Source organism: Seriola aureovittata, chromosome 8 (genome assembly GCF_021018895.1).
Source record: "Seriola aureovittata isolate HTS-2021-v1 ecotype China chromosome 8, ASM2101889v1, whole genome shotgun sequence".
NCBI classification, from domain to species: domain Eukaryota; kingdom Metazoa; phylum Chordata; class Actinopteri; order Carangiformes; family Carangidae; genus Seriola; species Seriola aureovittata.
The window spans coordinates 28,229,042-28,250,946 of NC_079371.1; the positions used below are offsets into that span (position 1 = coordinate 28,229,042).

Below are 21,905 nucleotides of genomic sequence, written 5' to 3' on the forward strand. Positions count from 1 at the left end.
ACACACACACACACACACACACACACGCACGCGCGCGCACGCACACACACACACATACACACGACGACAACGTGCGGAAAATAAAACTTTTTGTTTAACTTTACACTTTATAGTTTAACGTCATTCATGAAGTGAACTGAGTCTATGACTGTGAGGCGTTGGGTTGATTTATTTACATTCACACTCATGAGAATATTTACCCAGTAACACTATTAAACTGAAAACTGATCCATTTAACTGTAATTTATCATCGTAAAGGAGGATATCAGAGCTTTCAAAAAAACAGGGATATCTATGATTTTAAAGGACAACATGCATGCGTGGACGTCAGGTTTTCAGTCAGTGGTTCACTTGTTACCGCGGTAAATCACCATGGTAACTAATGCTGAACTCACCTACTCTGTGGCATTTAAACGTCAGAGGATCAGATCAAAACCTGTCAACAGCCCAACTACTGACCAATCAGATCACTGGAAAAACCGATTTATTATTCCTACAGGGTCCTGACAGGGACAAATGAGTTTAAAATAAAGATCAGTATATATTTGTATAAATCAGTGGGTGGTTTTGTTATTTGAATCATTTCATGTGTCCACTCTACTTTTAAAAAAGAGCTTTTAACAAACAGGAGAGTTTCTACTAGAGCTTCATTTTGATTGAACAAAGATCATTTAATCCCAACAGGATTACGGATATGGAGGACTGAAACTGCAAAAATAAAAAATTAAATACATAAATGACTAAAGAATAAAGATAAATTAATATGCCACTTAAAGCACCAAAAATAATATACAAATACAGCCATTAATTAAGTAAAAACGTGACATAAACTGATATCTGTCTGTTTTAATTTACTTGTGTGTGACTTAGACAGAAATAGGTATAGACAACTAAGGTACTTAGCTAATCTATCCGAAAATAGGTCAGGACTGTTTTTCATGTGGACGCTCTAACTGTTTCAGGGTGTAATTGAGTTCACTAGATGGAAGTGTGTATCTCTTGTTTACCTCTCCTGCATGGACCTAGTGCACCAGCAGCAAGGTATTAATTATCTTTCCACGCAGTGATTGGTTGGACCGACGGATAGAGAGGGACCCAGCACAGGGCTGCAGGTGAGCCGGCCCGGTGGAGAAAGCAGGGAGGAATGGACACACAACAGAGCTCCTGACCACGGGAAAGACCTGTTGGCTGGGTGGATCGTCACGCTCGAGCATGAGAGGCGAGTAAAACTGCATGAACTTGTAAAATGCCACACTGTGTGGGTAGTGCCAATGTTCCACCTTCCACCCCTGAGGTAAACTGGAGCTTGTTGGACCAAGCAGCCTGTAAAAAACAATGTGGGATTTCAATCCATCAACAATGTGGTTTGTCGAAGAAGCTGCAACCAACCGTCTCACCCCAAACCAATGCCCACCACCAGACTTGCACATCCCAACACCAAATTAGCTACCACAGGAGAACAGGACATGGCTGTAAATGCAGAAATGCCTTCTCTCCAATTCTCTTAAGTATCTACACCTGAAAAAAAAGCAGAGATGGATGTCCATTTGAACAACAAAGGATTATGGAACCTTCCAAATCCTCCTTAATGACTTTTCTGAATTGCTGCAGGAAAAAAAGGATGTTACATTTACAACATCAACAAAACGGATGGCAGATGCACTAGTAGCAGAGGGGATAGGCATACAGAATGGGGCTAAATTGTATGAGGTCTATCAAAAGCCAAGTCCATATCTGATACCGCCTTATCTGTGACATTGAAGAGTGTCACAGATGTATATCATGAGATATGAGATGTGGAGGCATCCTTGGTTAATGATCTGCAGACAGTTAAAGGCACCATGAAGATCCATCAAGTATATGTCATAATGCTGAACCATTACATTTAGTTGAATAAACATTTTCTGTATTGTGGTCAATTGGTTTTATTTGCCAATGAGGGAAGATGTGGTCTGGTACACACATGAGAGTGTGTCATAACCAAGACCAGTGAAGTCAAGGCACATGGAGCTTAGTGACTTAGTGTGGAAGGAAAAAGACGGGGTCAGTTTACTTCTCAGGCTGAAATGAGATATAGGTGGACTTAGTACACAAATGTAATGTTGTGGTCAGATGCTGTCAGTGTGTTTGAGTATTAATGCTTGAACCACATCAAATTTCGGCTAAAATATTTTTGAAATGTGAAAGTCACTTTGACCCAGACTTTACTGCAATACCTCTACTATCTTTGACGCATGAAATACCTTCTGTTTTTCGTCCGTTACGTTTCTCTACAATAGCCTATTGTTTGTGTGTGGTTGAAAAATGAATTGATAAAAATGGAGGTGAACTGAAAAATGGAGTGATAAAATATCAAGTGATGTGATAAATTTAAAGTCGATTTGATTAAATCAGTTGTGATATGAACACAGAGCCATGTTTCATCATTTTCCCATTCTTACATTCATCATTCATAACACAACATTTGCCATTTATCATTTCAGGAAAGTGGCTTCAAGGGTGAAAGTTACAAAAAATGCATAGGTATTAATAAATTAAGTGATTTAATGTATGTAAATTGCTTTTTTCCTTATTGATAGACAAGTGATTTAAGGTGTTAAGGAAATTGAAAAATAGTGTGATAACTTATCAGTTGATTTGATAAACTTGATTGACATTTTATTTGGAACAGTACTGATCTAATAATCCTCTGGGCTGTGTTACTTTACTGACTACCATTCATCATTCACAACCCCAAATGACTGTTATCATTTGCAGCAAGTAATTTTTGTTACCATGGCCACTGAAGTGTGTGGACTCGGGGCCAGAATGCACTGCGCGGTGCAGTGACAATGGCGGAGATTCTGAGCCAGGCTGAACCTGTGACAAGAAAGAAATAATAATAACAAAAACTAGAAGAGTGGAAATCAATAAACTCTCCCTCTCTCTTGGAGAGAATATAAGAATGTCAGATGTTATCTCTGTACCCGTGCCCAAAAGAAGTCTTACTCAAATCAGAATGACATGTTGTTTGAACAAAAACACGAATCATTTTTATATATATTTTGGAGTTCGTTTGTCTCGTTTCTGGACTAAAATTCACATCATTTTGTCTTCCTGAAAGCTTGATAGCTATCTCAAGTCTATCCGTAGTTCTCCTAGCAGAAACGTTAGTTGCATTCTAGTTAACGGCTAAACTACAATATTTCCTGTAGCTATCGAGTAAAGAACTTATAATAACTTGTAATATAACAAGCTAATGTAGCGATTGAGCTAATTAAGTTTCACCATACTACAGGTAAAAATGATGGAAAAGAATGGATAGGAACAGCAGCCGATTTCTTATCTTTATCTTTATTTACCGTTAACGTTACAGCTCTGGGGCAGAAATGTTAACGGTAACATTAATTAATCCAACGTTCTGTTAGCGCAATAATCAACTAATGTCAAGTAGGTACCACAGCAGGGTTTGTAGCCAAGTCATTGGTATGTCTACTGACCGTGGTCGGTAAAACAGATCACTAGTTGGACAAGTGGTCCAGACCATAAGGACCATTGAACAACTGGTCCGGACCACAATGACCACGCAATGGACCAAGGAAGAACTTGTCCAGACTACAAGGAGCATATGGACCACTAGTTCATACAAAGCTGCAATATTCAGTGTAACAATAAGAATATAGGCAGTATCGATAAGTCGAGTATATTTAATGGACAGTTATATAACTCACCTGTTTAAATTTTATCTAGGCTAAAAATGATGCATAATGAAGGCTGCTCAAAATATGTACTTGCTAGCTGTCTGCTTGGAGTCATCTCAGCTTATTTAAGTCACTGATTGACTTTGATTGTATTTTTGGTGTTGGTGCCTTTTGGAGTATTTTTCATGTAAATATCAGACAAATAATATGGCTTGCTGTGAGGTTAATTGTACTAATTAATAATATTTCTCTTCAGAAACCTTCGGCTGACACCACGGAGGTTACATCCATCTTTATATACACTTACTTACCGACTTTAATAAATCTCCATGCTTTCTACCCTTAGAAGGGAAAAGCTCATGTGAATCCTAAAATTGTTTTGCTGGTGAAGCTGAACCTTTAGTGCAAATAGATGTCCATCTCTCCGTCTGGGCCTTACGGCGGGCTGCGGCAGTTACCTTCTCACAGGAAGCACTGAAGACAGTTTTATTTTGAATACACCGGAAGTGCATACAAAACGGTTACAGCAACTTGACTAACGACCTTCTGAGGACGGCAGCTGGTAGCCAACCGTGCATACAAGTCTTCAACGAGGCTAAGAGCCGTCCGTGTACACTGTGAGGTAGAGTAACCTTACTGTGTCTGTCTCTCCGTCTGTCTGTGTCACTCCCCACCACTCTGTCTGTCTGTGTGTTTACCTGCCATATGAAACCACCCGTAATGAATGAACGAGGCTAAGTTAGCTAGCTTAAGTTGAACTTCGGACATTAAATGTTTGAAAGCCTGTCTCAGAGCCGACGTGTGCTATAATGTCATGGTTTAAATATTCCTACACTCCACCCCGAGAGAGCCGTCAGAATATAACTATAGTTAATGGTAGAAAGGTCACGCTTTGTCATTTGGAACAATCTAATCACTGACTTTGTTAACAGCTGTCTACATGGTTCATCGGGAGCTCTAGATAGCTTAGTGCATAACAGTCCTCACGTTGACTTCATTGTATCTAACGGGACTTCATTGCTGGATAAAGGTTGCTCACAGCATCTTTGCTCTCTTCCTTCTTCTCATCTTTCCCGGCGTTATGTGAGCTATAACACGGTCCAGCCAGCCGCTGCGCTTCTGCTCCTGTCATGTCACGGTTACTATGCTAGGTGCAAAGGGTGAAGGTTGACATTATGGTAAGGTAAACGGTCACGTCAGTCTCTCACGTGATGTTTGAAATGTGATCATTTGTAAACAGAGGCCTCTGAATTTCTAAAGTGGTTTAGGTGTGCTGAAACTTCCAGTGACTTCACACTGGTCTGGACTATCCACAAACAAAACCTGGTTTGTGGCTGGACCATGTATGGGTATAAATTCAAAATTGAGGACATAGTTTAAACTGTTATTGAACCGCTGTAAACTGTTAAAGCCTGCTCGAAAATTTGCTATAAGTTTCAAGAGGACTGACACAAATGATCATATTCATGACATCATCACATTTGCATCCTGCCTTGTGTTCAGCACATCATGTGGTTGCTTCTCTCCTCTCTGTGCTCACATATACTGGATTTTAATACAGCAGAATTCCCAATAAAGCTGTTCTCATTTACATGTTTTTCTCTTTCTGTTGTCAAACAATGGAACAAGTTTGAAACAGTGACTGAAATGTGGCCCACAAAGACTACATGTTAATAATCACTTCTAGGTACTGCTGTGCACCGTGTAGGGAAAACCAGACTTTGCACCGATGTGACAAAACAGGCGACTCTCTACTATGGAAAGTTGCTAAGGCAAAAGCTAGATTTGTTGCTGGGTTCTTTTTTGGAAAAAAAAAAAAAATTAAAGGGGTATGAAAAGTCGGTAAATGTAGTGAGAAAAGTCGGCAACACTGCCTGTAAACAATATAATGTAAATAAAGATGTACTGCAACGTCACCCACAGGTTTCTAAAGAGCCGTTTTGAAGCTCAGAGTGAGCTGCTCCATATTGACAGTGTCTGACTCATAGACTGTATATAAAAATAACCGTAGGCTGCGGGGCTGAGAAGTGAAGCCAGTGCAGAAGTGACTTTAAGTGCAATACCACTGAGGGCTGCTGGGGGGGGGGGGGGGCTCCAAAAAACTGGCTCACCAAGCAGCACTTTCTCTAATGAAATAATCAGTCAATACTTTTTTTCCACAACTCATTAAGGTGTCAATAGCTAAATTCACACCTCTTGTTCAGTGTTCTGGTGGTCCATCTGAAAATAATCATGTAATTAATTAGATATTAGGCCTTAAAAACAGGTATTTTTAGGGGCGTGCCTGTTTGATTGACATGCCTGGTCTGCAATGATTGATAAGGTGATGATGCAGGCCGGGAGGTAGGTCAACGGAGGATTAGTCACCGCTTGCACTGACAGTTTTGCTGTTAGCCATTTACTTTTAATGAGTTTTTGGTTCCCCTGAAATTATGGCTCATTTTTGGGCATTAACAGACTGCAGGGATGCTGATATACATTTATTTTTTAGTAAGTGAATGTTTATTTTCTTATGAGTTTTAATGTGGATGATTTTCCCTAAAAGCTAGTGCGTTTTTTTTCTTACGTGTTATTACCAGAGAACGGGAGACAGTTAACATCCAAATTAATATTGGAGTTAATGTGAATTATGGATGCACTTTGCTAACATAGCTAGCTAGCTGATAACTTTGTGTTTGCTAAGAACAGAATTTATAGATATTAAATTGCAATTAAGTGACTAGCTCAGTCACAACCTTCACAGGTGAAAGTATTGACCAATTTAACATCAAAATGGTGTTTAGTAGGAAACAGATGGAACTGACCAACCAGAGTGCAGCCTGGAGCAAAACAAGACTCTAAATAGATGTGTGCTGCTGTTACCTCATAGATATATGTATTCGCCTTATGCACTCTTTAGTGTCAATTGAAAATTGACAGTTAAGATTTTGAAGTAGATGTCAGTATAGTACATCTCATATACATTAGTTTGAGTCATAACTTAATTGTTGTCATTGAAAAGGATTTTAATAAATAAACCTGTGATTAAATTGTACTGAGTATGTTTTTCCAAATTGATCATATGCCTCATGATGAATCTAACAGGACACTTTGGTGAATTAGTGTTTTCAGTGGTTTTAAAATTGGTAAGAACAAATGACACATTAGAAAAACACAAACTTTAATATCTATCTCTAGAGCCATCACTGTCAATGTTCAAGGACAGCAACATTTAAACATTTCTATCATTTGTTGTTGATTAAAGCCAACAGAAATAGTCTTCAGGAAAAACCTTCATCATTGTGTTCTTGTATTATTACAACACTGTGCATGTTGCTTTTGTTAAAATTCATACCAGAAATGCGTCATGAAAACCATCAACAAAGTTAAAGCAAAGCTTCATAAATAACTTTATTTCACATTAAAAACTGTATTTATTTCAACAATTTACACCACTGGAGAGGTGTACAAAAGAATGTAATTGCCAAATTAAAAATAAAAAACAGTTGTGGATGAAGGTACAGGTGAACTTCACAGTCATAAGACAAGTTTACATGATAAAGAGAGGTAGATGAATCCCCAGTGCAACATCATTTTTAGTAACAAGTATAAATTATAGTAGAAATGTAAAAATAATACTTAATAGCTAAGTGAGGATAGTGCAACAGTCTGTTCACAGGTCGACTGTAAGCTATTGCAGTCCTCCATAAGTGATGGACGTAAGGTGCAAAAAGTGCAGGGGCCGTTACTCATCATCAGTCTTCGTGTGTGACAAAGTTTACATGTTGCAGGCTTGCAGTTTGAGGGAGATGCTGTTCTGTAGTCTGTTCATTTTCTGCAGCACCAATTTAAAACACAATGTTAGAATGTTTTACACTGTGGTTTAACAGTTCAACGTTAGCTTAGACACTAGCTTCAGCTACAATAACATTACAAGTTACTCCTCATATATATTTATGACATTTACCAAATATGGACATGTATGCAATAAGCTTCTAAGACTACTTTAACAGTTAGCTATAAAGTTTACCTCGCATTGTGAAAGCTAACGGTGTAAGAAGCGTCTTCGTATGGCGCAGCCAGGAGCCTGTTGCGGTCAAGTTACCGGTGTAGGTGGGCGTGCTTAGTGTCCTCTGGGACACGGGTCAGATCCACCCCTCACTCCCGCGGCGTCCATTAAGCCCAAACCCGTGGCGGAATGGAAGTTTGCCACTTGTTCTGTCTCCACCCCAGCTAATTCAAAAATGGGCAAAGAGGTGGGGTGTGTCTGGGGCTGAGACTTTGATGCTTACTGATTTGTGGCAACCATACACTCACCCACCTGTCACTCAAACGTCTCATCTCACTGCGCTGCAGAACAGAGAGGTTCAGGAGATCCTTTGTTCCCACTGCCATAAGGCTATACAACACCTCAACCAAAGGAGGTGGACTAATCTAATTATTATTGTTTATTTATTATTAACTGTTTTTATTATTATTATTATTGTTATTATATTATCAACAATGAGCTAATGGACACATGAATTTTCCCTAGGGGATAAATAAAGAATCTATCTATCCATCCATCCATCCAAGTGACCACACCCTCAATTATACATAACTTTAAGCCTTGATAAAAAAGTAAAGTTTTGTATTAGCCAGAAGTTGATGGAGTCAGGTACTGGCAACGGAGGCTACGTCCATCTTTATTTACACTTTATGAATTGACTAACTGTTGGAGCCAGACTCTAGTTGTCATTAGAGGATCTATAAGTTTTGGTATATCAGTGTTAGCTTCAGTATTGCAGCCTCGGAGGTTGATGCTTGCTGTAAACGTCTTGATGACATAATAGACACTTATTTTACTTTTAGCTCCGGTTTAGTCCACCAGCCGTGACAAAGGTACAGCTGCTTCTGTGCTCAGAGCTCTTTGTAACCCACAGAAGGCAATGAACACCTGACACACAATGACACATTGAGTCTGACATCTTTAATACGATATGATGCTAGAGAAAGTATTTTCTGCACATTCTGCATGAAGTGTCTCTCTCTGTAGATGCCAGGTGCTGGTCCATGGGTGTGAGCCGACTCGATGTATTTTACAGAAGGCTGCTCCTCACCAAACTCTTCATTGGGGGATGGGGAAAGCCTGAAGACCTCAAGAGGTACGGAAAACAGAGAACACAAAATAATACAGCTAGACATAACGGGTGTCGAGAAGCATGGCAGCTAATACAGAAAAATACAACAGGGCAACCTCTTCCAACTCTACCTGTAGGATTTCTGCTTGTGCACCTTTTTTTAAAGATAAAAGAATAAATTCTTACTTTTACTCCTACAAAAAACTTTAGAAGAATACAAGATGCTTATCTTCCTTTCAACTTGAAACACAGTCTTAACAGTACAGATACAGAGGTGAGCACTAGCTTTCTGAATAACTACAATATGTCAGTAGTCATGATGAATATTATGTTATCTGGAGAAAGTTGTAGCCTACTTCTAACTGTTACTTCTCCCTTGTTATCTTTATCTCTAAAAATCTTTTCTTTTGCATTCATCACGAACAAATATCAAGAATTAGGCTGACAGAGTCTGTTTGAAATAATTTTCCATGCATCTTCACTGTCTGCATTTGTAGTTCTGTATCTCTTTTCTGTATTGTACCTCCTCTGTCAGCAGCAGAATTTCCTATGCTCCAGTTTTTTAGCCTAGTTTATATTGTTTCATTCTCATTTATAAATAAGTGAATCTGGTGGTACGCTCAGACAGATCATGATGGCCTTTCTCTATACAGAGTACACCAAGTTTGGACTTGGAATCCAATGTTCTTGCTAATAGCAGCTGAACTCGCCAGTGATCATTATACCTATAGGCACAGGAGTCTGCTGTTCATTCTAATCATGTATTATAGGTTTGCTAGAGTACTAAGTGATCCAGAGCTCTGTGGGAGCATTGCAAATACTGATATTCCCTATGTGATGTGACTCATTGGTCCCTGCAGCAATGAAGCCTGTAGATTGTTTTATGGCACTTTATTTGTCAGTAGAAGAGAAGGCTTTTGTCTGACTGTGGGATCAGAGTGTGAATCTAAACAGTCTATAAGACCTAAAATTTTCTTAAAGAATATTTTTAAACTGATGCATTAGAAGAGGTGAATATAGTGATTGACACTGGATATGGAGCTCATGTTCTGCCCTGTTTGTGTTTTACAGAATCTTTGAGTTCCGTAAGCTCATTGGAGACAGAGAGAGGTGCGAGTCTCTGGTGCCTGAGGACTATCCAGTTTACACAAACAAGGTACCCCATGTGTCCTCTGCTCACCAGTATATACCAAGTATTTATTTTTGTATTCTCACAGATCTGTATGTTTGTGTCCAGACAGAGGAGCACTCTGACTGTCTGATCCACGATGGGTTCTTCATCTCTCCTCTGGAGCACTTGGTTCCTGGAATCCTGCCACAAGAGGCCGTCAAAGCCAGGTAGACAGCATGATGTGGTCCACTCTGTCTCTACTGCTAACATGATGGTGTAAGAGGAGTTGATACAAGCTCTGTGATCTCTCTCTCTTTCTGCTGAAATATGAGTGTAGGAAAATGGAAAATGTTTTTACAGTTACTAAAATGCATATTAACAACAAATGGATTTTAATCCAAATGTAGGCTTTTATGAGGCACAATGCAAATGCAATGCATCAATTAAAGAGAAATTCAAATAAAACAAGTTCAAGCAAAGAAGAGAGGCATTGGAAGAAAGGAAACAGGTTGATAAATAAATTGATTGTCAGGTGAAATGGGTTGTCAGGTGAAATGACAGAATGAAATGGGTTGGTGGAGGAAAAAACGGGTCAGAATGGAGGAAGTCAGATGTCTACGACAAAATGATTTAATAAATGTTTCACACAAAAGCTTTGTGTGAAACATTTATTAAATAATGTAATGAAATGTTTTCTCTGTATTCACAATTAGAGTTTGTTTCAACAGCTGGTTTTTATTTCCAAACATTCTACACTGCAAATATTTTAATTTCCAAGTTCTTTTTGACTTGACCAATATACACAGTTCCATTGTTTCACATTGTGTCAAAAGCCATTTTTACACTGGACAAAAAACCTGCTAACGTCTGGCTTTTGTCATCAATGTGAAAAGGTACAATGAGCATTCACTCCCGGGTCACATGACTCTGCAGTATTTACAGGTATTTATTGGCTCCATTTTCGATCGGCAGTGATGTAAATAGGCTGCCTGGGTAAACTGGCTAATTTCTGCCCCTCTTTCAGACGAAAGCATTTTACCAGTCTGCATGGCAGCCAGCAGCTCACTGTTTGACTCTGTGAAGATATTCCCTCCCCTGCTGTGTGTGTGTGTGTCTGTGTCCTTCTGTAGTTGTTAGTCTGAACAGAAAGGCAGATTTATCTGGTAGTGTGAAAGGAGTTGATCGCCTTTTTAGCAGTTTTATCTGCCTTTAGAATACCCATTTATACGCACTGATTGTGGTGTACAAAGGGTAATACCAATAAAGACCCTCACCAAACAGGGTCAGGTCAGAAATGGTTGATTACATATTGTGATTAGCCAGTGAGCCCAGCCCCAGCACATGCATGACTTAGCTCTGGGCACCCTGAATGACAGGCACACAGAGAGGGTCGGTAAAGAGACAGACAGGGACAGTAAATACTTGATGTTGATATTGTGGTGGGTCACAAGAGATAAATCAATGTATGGGAAACACTGGACCTTATGAAACACTATCATTAATGTGTTGCAGAAAATGTATTGCGCAACAATAAGAACGTAAATCACTAACTACTGCCCCATCTACTGTTGTCTGTCATGATGTGTTTGTGTACTGTGGTCCTCACAGTGTGTCTGTTGTTTCAGATTCCAGTTCATAGTCCCTAAGAGGTGGCAGAAGAACAGACCAGTATGTATCCACTTGGCTGGGACTGGAGACCATGTAAGGCTCTTAACCTCTTCACCTCAACATAACGTGAATATCATCAGCAAATACACTTAACTTGATCCTTTTTGTCTGTGCTGTCTGAAGTATTTACTGTGTGTGTTTTTTGTGTGTGTGTAGTTTTTCTGGCGTCGGCGGACCCTGATGGCCAGGCCCATGATCAAAGAGGCAGGAATGGCTTCACTTCTTCTTGAGAACCCGTATTATATCCTTCTGTTTATTGTCATCTTACATCTGTCACCGTGTTTTTTAGTTTATGGTTATTTCCTTTGAAAATAATTCTGCTGGACACCCCCTGGTATACTCTTTAATCGCACAAGCACAGCAACAAACACAACTTGTTAATTGTTAGAGCACAGGATGTGTGGGCATGTCAAGCTGCTATTTTAGTTCACGTAGAAGCAGCAGTGGAAAGTACAGAAGGGCTGGGTGAAGGTGGATTTAGATCAGATGATGTGATGATTAATAAAAACACTTTCAGCCAATCACATCACTGGTCTCATCGCTCTGAAACAGCTGAGCCAGTGAAACATGACGACAACTGGCCAACCAATGGAAAGATGATGTCTGGATGATGCAGAGATGCTGTTTCAGTTTAAGTTCTGTGTCACATTCAGCAGTCTGTCCGATTCTGCTCTTCAAAAAAACACCACTTTGTAAAAAGAAAGTTGAAAGGTCTGATGCACACACCTCTACGTATACCTGACGTGTAGAGATGTGTGTGGTTATTATGCAGCATCCTGGTGTCATTTGCATGTGAACTAATCAAAGTAAACACAGATGACATTATGTATAATGTCACTGCAGTCTGACACCACACTTAGGGGCTATCAGCCAATCATGTTGCAGAAGTCAGAAGCAGGCGCTTCAGTTAATGTTCACATCAAACATCAGAATGAGGACAACTGTGACAGTGCCTCTGACTGTGACATGATTGTTGGTGTCAGACCCTGGCATGGGTGTTTCTCAAACTGCTGATCTCTTGGATTTTTACACACAACAGTCTCTAGAGTTAGTTTTTACTCAGAATTGAACAACAACAACCAATGACCAAACCTGCCTTGTGTCAACAAGTCACAGTCTATCAGTCATAGTCATTACTTGTTCATGTGTAGAATCAGTGAAATACCCCTTTAAGTGTGTATATTCAATGTTAACCCAGTAGCTTATGTACATACCAGGCTAACAGATTAGCACCATTGATGCTTTGGAAACAAACACTGATGAAGACGATAAGAGTGTGTGTTGGTGAAGCCAGCACATTAATCAGTAGGTATAAAGGAGAACATGCACATGGGATTGAACTCCATTCTCTGGTTGAATGTTTGTGTTATCCTTATTGTATACTGTATTTGAACATCTGTTTATTCCTTAACTGTACTTTTACATGGCTATCGTAAACCCAAAGACCAACTGTAAGTTCACTATGTCAAACACAATTGACTTAATTGATTACCATCGTGAAACTTGGTTTTTTATTTTACCAAAAGTACGTTGGCCTCTAAGAACAAAGCATTACAGCAAATGTGGTACAAATCCAGAATAAGACATGAAACGACCTGTGAGCGGTGCCATATGGATAAACAGCAACATCAGGTATATTTATTTCTAAACAGCCTTTTTTTTCTTAAGGTGAAAAAAATCTAATTTATAGTGAGTATAGTAAAGAACACACCTATTGTCCAATTAGCAACAATTATATTTCAATTCTGAGACCAAACTTTATCCAGGATGTCACTGACTAACTGACAAAATGAGTGATGAAGTTACACCATTGATGTTAGTTTCCTCATTGGGCGTTGGATCTTTCAAAATGATTTGTTGTGAACAAGCAGTGTTGCCAACTTAACACCTTTGTAGATTAATCCACTTTTCAGACCCTTTAGTGTCTTTTTCTTTAGCTACAAAACTATTGATTTGGACAAACTTTAGCTGCCCTGTGAGTGTAAGGTCGGGCTTTCCCTCCACAAACGCACCTGTCTATGCTGATGCATGGCGGCTGATGTGAATGCAGTTCTACCTTTCTCTCTGAGGGATCAATTTGCAGTAAATACAGCTGAAATCACAGCACACTATTCAACTGATGTCTTTGGTGATTAAAAAGTGACTGCTGGTTAGTTTCAGTCACTGTGTGAAACTTGTTCAAACAAGTTGTCATGACAACAGAAACAGAAAAACATGTCACTACTAGACTGAAACCAGCTGACACTAGACTGAAACTAATTGATAATTGACTGAAACCAGCTGATACTAGACTGAAACCAGCTGGCACTTGACTGAAACTAGCTGACACCAGCCTACAACGTGGTCCAGCCATATACCTGATTTTGAACTTATCTTTCAAGTCACTGGAGGACAGAGTTTTTTTTAGATAAGGCTGTTCTCCCTGGGAGAAGGTGCACATTTACCAGCTGGTCTTCTCTGGAGAGGGACTGTGAGATCCTGAGAAGACTACTGGTCTCACCTGGCAGGGAGTCATCATATCTCAGAAAACACCATAGCAGATTTCCAAATAAATGTTATTTGGTAAACTGACCAAATACTGAAAATCAAAATGGCTACTTTCTGGCCTGAAAACATACCAAAATTTATAATTGTTTATATTAGGTACATGAAGTCATGCTGGCATAAGTATCTGTAAAGTTGTTGTGCATCCAAATGGAGCCCATCACTCCCCCGGTGACCCGGAGCAACTCCACTGTAGCAATTCATGTGTTTTCCCTATTTTTATGAGTTTTCTTATTTGTTGTATTTCTGGATTCGGAGCGTGTTTCCTTTAACGTTTGTAATTTCTCTGTTGTATGTGCTTTGTCCTTAGGGGGCCACCATACAAGACCCTGCCTTTGTGGTGGTGGTGTTTGTAGTGTGCTCCTTCAGAGGATAGCAGCTGTCATCTTGGTTTCACACCAGTTACAGTGGAACCGCAAGGAGATGCACACAACAGCAACAAAGCTAAAACCACATGTTCTCTGTTGCTCTGTCAGCTCCTCATCCAAAGCTCCACTGGAAGTTGTTTATTTAAAGGAGCTGTTTGTAAGTTTTACTATTGCTACATAGCTAGCATCAGCATTAGCAGCCTTTTACTTACCAGTCTAGAAGAAACATTGTGAGTTCAGCATCAAACTTCATTCCTCATTCCCTACTCACCAACAGCTGGAGGTGGAAACAAACACCAACGTTAACTCTTGTCTCTATCACATCTTTCTTCTACTGAAGTTAGCATGCTAACCAGCTAGCTTTCTGATACTGAATAACTGTAGCCCCCAGTCTTTCCTGGAGAAATAGCTGCTCAGAGGACATATTATAACCTTTGGTATTGTAAAGACAACGATGGCTGAAGCAACGCTCACCACAAGAAACCATGTTCAGCAGCAGAGAAAACGTACAAAGAGCTCCTTTAAGTCAAGTCAGTTTTATTTATATAATCCAGTGACACTTTCTGTTCTTAGACCCTCATTCAGAGAAGGAAAAACTCCTCAAAACTCCCAAAACCCTGCACCGATGAAAAAGATGGAAGAAACCCAAGGAAGAGGTTTCCTCTTAGTTGTAGAAAAATAATTTAATGATTTATTTGGCAGAGCAGAAATTGTCTGGTGCATACTAAAACTGCCGATCAGTGGATTATGCTATAGGAGTGATAAGAGAAGTTTATATGGATGGTTTGATGGTTGGAATCCATTTGAACTGCTGTAAATTCAGGATAATTCCAGCTATCATTCCTCTACGAAGGATCAAACTACAAACTGCTCAGAGCTGCCTGCTAACACTACAGGAGATGATGGTTTCATACTAAGATAGATTTTCACCGACCCATCTTTTAAACCTGCAATTTATTCAGTGTAAAGTAAACAGGGACATTATGTGTGACTTGTTTAGGCGCTCCAGTCTGAAGAATGTGTCAGACCTGTTTGTCATGGGAGGGGCTTTGATCCTGGAGTCAACGGTGCTGCTCCGCTGGCTGCATGGACAAGGATACTGGCCCCTGGGAATGACTGGCATCTCCATGGGAGGATATGTGAGTCACCAGAACAGCACAGTCTTTCATCTCCTTTTATCAAACCCTACACGATCCACTAGTATTCCTCTAAATAACTAGTCAACATGCCATGTCATCCTGCAAATGCATAGTCACCAGCATCTTACTACAAATTTGAAAGTAAATATGATACAAACAGGCCAGCATACAAGTACAAATGGGTCAAATATAACCCTGTACCTACTTCTACCCAAAGATCCTGTTTTTCATTAAGTCTTTTGTTGTCCCTGTGTCCAGATGGCGTCCCTGGCAGTGACAAACTGGCCGAAGCCTATCCCTCTGGTTCCCTGTTTGTCCTGGTCCACTGCCTCCAGTGTCTTCACCACGGTAACATACTCGCTGTACCTCACATGCAGTGAGAAGACGTTCAGTTACCAAAGCAGCATTAAAGTTGACATAATAGTCAAACATTGTAGTTGAGGTGCTGTAACTGTTTTCCCTCCTTTCTGGTTGATGGAAGCTGTGACAGCATGCAGTCAAACAGTGATAGGTTTAATGTGGTTTTACCCTGACCCATTCCACATCTATATTTATATTTTTTCAAACAAAAGTAAAGTGATAATTGTTTGGTTTGGTTAAGTGTAAAAAGCAGGTTGCATTATTGTCTAGTAAGCTTTATCAGGAATATTGTCATAACTAAGAGATGAATAACAGTATAATATACTTGTTTACTTGCTGCTGCTGGCTCTTAACACTTAGGAAGAAAAGACTAATTTTCTAATATGCTAATTTAGTTTCCACATTCCACATGCATGTGTGTAATGCTGCAATATCAGAACTGATCTCAGAACAGTAGAAGAATTCTTCTATTCTATGTCTATTTTTAGCTTTAACTGTGCAGGTGCTGGTTGCCTTGTTTCCCCTAACAGCATGCCACTGCTCTGTGCATTCATCTGCAGCCTGCACATCTCAAACCTCTGACCTCTGCTCTGACTGTGTGTGTGTGTGTGTGTGTGTGTGTGTGTGTGTGTGTGTGTGTGTGTGTGTGTGTGTGTGTGGTGTGTGTGTGTGTGTGTGTGTGTGTGTGTGTGTGTGTGTGTGTGTGTGTGTGTGTGTGTGTGTGTAGGGTGTGCTGAGTAAAGCAGTGAACTGGTCAGAGCTGGAGAAGCAATATGCCATTAATTCAGTGTATGAAGAGGAGATCATTAACCTGTTGGAATACTGTGGGGTACGTTATCCTCTGCAACTTTTTTTGATCATCACCCACTCATAGTCTCCAGAACCAGCCTGGTACAACTTGCTATAAGGATACAGTTAAAAATGCTAATGGGTTCGTATCAAATTATCGAATCAATGAGTCGACTAATAAGTTTATCAATTGAAAGAAAAATTATGTGTTGTATCAGCATGAAAGGACAGTTTTTTGTTATTTGTTTTGTCAAATAATCAGAAAACATTACAGATCTTTAATCTCTATATATCTCTGGTAACATGATAAGCATTTGTCTTTATTTCAATCAGAGAAACTTGGAGGAATTGCCCATTGATTACAAATGGTTGGACTTTGAGGTGACTCTTTGAGGAAGTTCTCAGTAAGTACATTGTATCTGTCTTTTGGTCTTTGTGTCCACATCAATCAGGCTGATTCCTTTAAAATGGGTCAAGACCTTGGGAGGAATATGGACCCTATAGAGCATCTGCTGGGTGTGTCTGGAGGGGACAGAGCGTCGGTGGACCGGTTTTCCAAAGCTGGAGGGGAAGCTGAGGCGGGACATGGCCTGTTGTTTGGTGGAGGCCCTGGAGGGGGCGGGGCTGGAGACAGATTAGACCATTTATTATCATCAGTGAACAGCAGGGGGGCAAGTTTGGACTCTCTACCAAGGTAAACAAGACAGATTATTATGAATAGAAACTTCTAAATGTCTCGTTTGCAGTTTTGTAAGTTGTCATGTGTGTAACAGTCACTTTTACTCAAAAATACATCTGTGACTTTCCTTTTTTTGTTTCTGGACACGTTCCACATGCTCCAGTGACACAACACATTCTAATATAACATTGGTAAGGTGAAAAGATTTAAACACCTAGTCATATATACTGTATGTATTGTCTGATTTAATGTACATAGTCTATAATTAGGGCTCCTAGCACATTGTGCTGATAGATGCCAGTGTTAGGATAATTGCTTGCACACCATTTCTGTTGCATTTGTTGTTAACATTATTTTTGTCATCATTATCATAGTTTTTTCTCCGCTCCGGTGATAGCCAGAGCCGGAGGCATATTGTTTTCGGGTTGTCTGTCTGTCCGTCCGTCCTATTCTCATGGAAACGATGTCTCAGTAGCAACATGACGGAATTTTAGAAAAAACTGAAATTTAGAGCAAATATTCACTTCAACTTAAGGGCGAACTCATTAGATTTTGGTGGTCAAAGGTCAAGGTCAGTGTAACCTCACAAAACACTTTTTAGTCATAACTCAAGACTTCACAGCAATTATGACCAAATTTCATACAAATGGTTCATATTTTCTGTGACTGTGGATAAACAGGGATGTAACCTGAAACTAGTCTGGGTGGAGGAGGCAGACAACCACCAGGAAGTGATTCTAGTTTTTCTTTTAATGAGGGATCCAGTGGGCTGTGCCAGGGGTGTAAGAAGGTTGCATCTACATGTCTGTCTGATTAACACATAACTTAAAAAATATGTAAAACCTACTTTTTTGAAGTCCTCTTAGGTTGAAATTCAGTCTGCATAAGTAGTGAGTGAGCTGTCTGATTTTCAACCACAGTCCTTCGGCAAAATGTTTCAATGAACATCTGTGCGATAAAATTTACAGCGACACCACAGAGGACAGTAACAACAACAACAAAGAGAATTATCAAAACATAAACCTGGGCCATGCCAAAGCAACTGGAAGCAGTTAAACATTAGGCCAATAACAGAGTAACAACAAATACATTCAGTACATGTAGCCATGCAAGCAGCATGACACAACAAAACACAGATGACCATCTTTCTTTACATACATGTAGAGCAGCCATAAACAGTAGTTATGAATGAAATGATCAATATGTTGATCTTGCTAAAATGTTAAAAGATGCAGTTAAAAGTAAGTAAGATGGTTTTATATCATTGTACCAGACATACACGTCATGTAACACAGAGTGGCCAAACATAATTATAAGAGAACCTACCAGGTTGTTAGTAAAATATTAAGAGTTCAATCCATACTTACCCAAGCCATGCCATGACTGTTCCAAAGCCAGGCCTTGAGACATTGAGTGCAGGTGTGTTCAGAGGTACAGTCCCTTATTTTGGTTGGTAGGGTGTTCCATGATCGGCTGAAGAAGCCGGACTTCAGAGGGATACACAGTCCTCTCTGAGAACAGATTGTGTACATCTGTTGTTTAACTTTTTCTAATTTAATAAAAATACTAAGTGGTGTGGGAGCCTTGCCATTCAGTATCTTAAACACCAGGCAGATGTCTGTGTATTTCATAACCTTATCCCAGTTAAGGATGTTATATTTTTCAAGAATATTGCAGTGATGGTGAGAGTTGTTCTGAGTCCTGTCTAACACCTTGAGAGCCTGCTTGTACAGACAGAGAATGGGCTTCAGTGTTGTACCTTCTGCATGAGTCCAGCTTGTCATACACTGTTATAAGTTGGGGATGATCATTGCATACGTACAGTATATAGTTTTGCTGCTGAGGTTGTTCGGCAGATTCTCATATATCTTAAAATTCCCAGGTAGTATTTGGATATTTAAATATAACTTTCTTCACTTGAATGATAATTAGTTGATCGTTGTTGCATTGAGTTTGGCAGCTGCTTGATCTTAAGTTTTTGCATGAACATAGATTACAACATCATTTGCATACATCTGACCTTCACACCGTGTGCAGACTATGGTAAAAAAAATCATTGTACCTGTGGGCCTGTAGGTCCGACTTGCATGGCCTCAACAGGCCGTCAGCTGCACATTATGTGGGGGACATGGACCCCACACAATCGTCTAGTTTGAGGTCTAAGCCCGAGGGCCTGGGGGCCACACATGTAAAGCAGCGTGGCTATACATACATATATACATATATATATATATATATATATATATATATATATATATATATATATATATATATATATATATATATATATATAAAAGGAACAACTTCCTATAGGTTACAGTCGAAACAGCAAGTGTTGTGTATCTTGGCAACAGTCACTCTTATTAACACAAAACTTAGTCCAGTAGTTTCTCATGCCCACTGAGGCTCTGTTGGCACCTCTCGACCACTAGGTGGAGCTTTTGTTGCAAAATCATTGCGTTGCTTCATAAGAATTGTGCAGGATCTTGGGACCTCATTTGTACCTGGTCATTAGTTTCAAAAGCCTCAGAAAGATCCACAGCAGCGCAGCACAGTCACAGTGCCAGTGCAGTACAATAATGATATTATTTAGTACAACCGTAGTGGCAGAAATTGTATGAAGTTATCTAGAACCTGACTGCAGGAAGATTTGCCCTTTGTCAGTGTGCAGTAACGTAGTGTTACAGGGCTCTATTTAATTAGAAATCAGAAATCTGCCAACAGGATTTTCTTGACCAGCAAAGGATAAATCTTTGTTTGTAATTTAAACAAATTTTTTGTGCTACGTTTCTGTATCTATAGAAAGGGGGTTTTGTGTGTGTGTGTGTGTGTGTGTGTGTGTGTGTGTGTGTGTGTGTGTGTGTGTGTGTGTGTGTGTGTGTGTGTGTGTGTGTGTGTGTGTGTAAAATATTTAATTTAATAGTGTGTATCCCACACTGTTGTCACTTATTTCACAAAATATTGTTGGTACTTGACTCATAGATTGTTTGCCATCACAGTCAAATCTATGATATGTTACAGTACATTTTAGTTGTTCATTATTTGCTTGTTTTGTTATTTTCATGATCCTGCTGTTTCCTCCAGTGACACCGTTTGATCTTTCACCTTTCATCTAAAACCTTATTCTTTTCTTTTCGAAGAGGCCTTCATGCCAACGACACACTGCACAGGAAGAAGACGGATTCAGCCAAATGCTCTCGGCCATCACTGCATAGAGAGTCTATAAGCTTCATGAAGGGAGTGATGGATGAATGTACACACATGGCCAACTTCTCTGGTAAGTTTTTTTTACTGAAAGTTTTTCTGATTACTGTCATGACTGAACTAGGACAGAAGAAATCAAATATCCAGAAATACTGTGACAGGCTATAGATCTACAGGGTGTTACTCCACCTCTATAATGGATCATCATTCTGCTGCTCAAATAGAAGCAGTCAGGACTGTGCTGAACACGCAGCCCCAGACCTTCACAACAACAAGTTACACCTGAAGTCGGCAGAGGACAGAGTTTTACCTGTATAATTGAACTACTGAAAGAAAGTTATACAAGTGCAAACTTCTGATATAGCCACATTGAATTTTGTAGTGATGGTATTTATAGTATGTTAATATTAAAGAATCGTTGTCTAGTAGGGTTGTGCCGATGGACGATGAAATTGGTGCAGAACAATCAGGATAGCTCATGCCTTTGCAAATGTCAAGAAGATATTTGATTTGTTTTCCCACTAATGTAGTAACTTATTATTTGTAGTATTAATTTTAATTTGCAACGTCACAGTTTCACATATATAACCGCATATAACCAACACTCTGACCAGGTGATTGTAATGAAGCTGCTCGTTGTGTGACAGACAGTTTGTTATCCTGCTGCTTTTTATGGATGTAAATAGAACTTTTGGACAGTCAAGGAGAGAGACACATTATTTGTGACAACGATTTTGTATTTTCCATGAAAGAGCAATGGCGAGAGAGAGAGAGAGGCAAGCAAAACGGGACACACTCGCTTTTTTTTATAACATAACATGTCCCCTGGTTGACTGGACCATAGACTGTAAATAAAGATGGACGTAACCTGATGTCACCCATAGATCGTCCGGCCTCTTCTTTCCTGGACTGGTTAGCAGAGACTGAACTTTTACAATTAAATATAGAAATTTTTAATGAGGTGATCTGTACAATTTATCTGAAGTAGATCATATGCCCATCTGCGAGAGCGAATAAACATGATCTTACTGATTGATCTCAGAAATGAGATGAATTGTATAAATGTGCCAAAAGGGGGCAGTTGAGATTAATGTAAATTCTGCTGGTGGCTGCAGTAGATTGTTGGCTGCAAAGCCAAGTCCATTAAAAATCCATTCCGTTATTTACTGTGATCACTGCACCACATGGCCAAACTAGACTGCTAGACTGCTCATAGACTGCCCAGGCAAAATCAATGGTACACTGTATTTTGGCATTGTTGTAT

At 39.6% G+C, this 21,905-nt stretch overlaps 1 protein-coding gene across 1 annotated transcript in view; it reads left to right on the forward strand.

The window, feature by feature from the left end:
* Nucleotides 1–4,199: 4,199 nt before the first annotated feature.
* The window catches only part of abhd18 (abhydrolase domain containing 18), a 32,667-nt gene continuing 14,961 nt past the window's right edge, over nucleotides 4,200–21,905 (forward strand). Inside the window, exons 1-12 of the mRNA XM_056382158.1 lie at nucleotides 4,200–4,302; nucleotides 8,695–8,803; nucleotides 9,851–9,935; nucleotides 10,017–10,117; nucleotides 11,516–11,591; nucleotides 11,715–11,799; nucleotides 12,982–13,009; nucleotides 15,471–15,609; nucleotides 15,868–15,957; nucleotides 16,697–16,798; nucleotides 17,211–17,452; nucleotides 20,578–20,714. Coding sequence (XP_056238133.1) covers nucleotides 8,712–8,803; nucleotides 9,851–9,935; nucleotides 10,017–10,117; nucleotides 11,516–11,591; nucleotides 11,715–11,799; nucleotides 12,982–13,009; nucleotides 15,471–15,609; nucleotides 15,868–15,957; nucleotides 16,697–16,798; nucleotides 17,211–17,452; nucleotides 20,578–20,714 — 1,177 coding nt within the window. The 5' untranslated portion in view covers nucleotides 4,200–4,302; nucleotides 8,695–8,711. The remainder of the gene's footprint in view (nucleotides 4,303–8,694; nucleotides 8,804–9,850; nucleotides 9,936–10,016; nucleotides 10,118–11,515; nucleotides 11,592–11,714; nucleotides 11,800–12,981; nucleotides 13,010–15,470; nucleotides 15,610–15,867; nucleotides 15,958–16,696; nucleotides 16,799–17,210; nucleotides 17,453–20,577; nucleotides 20,715–21,905) is intronic.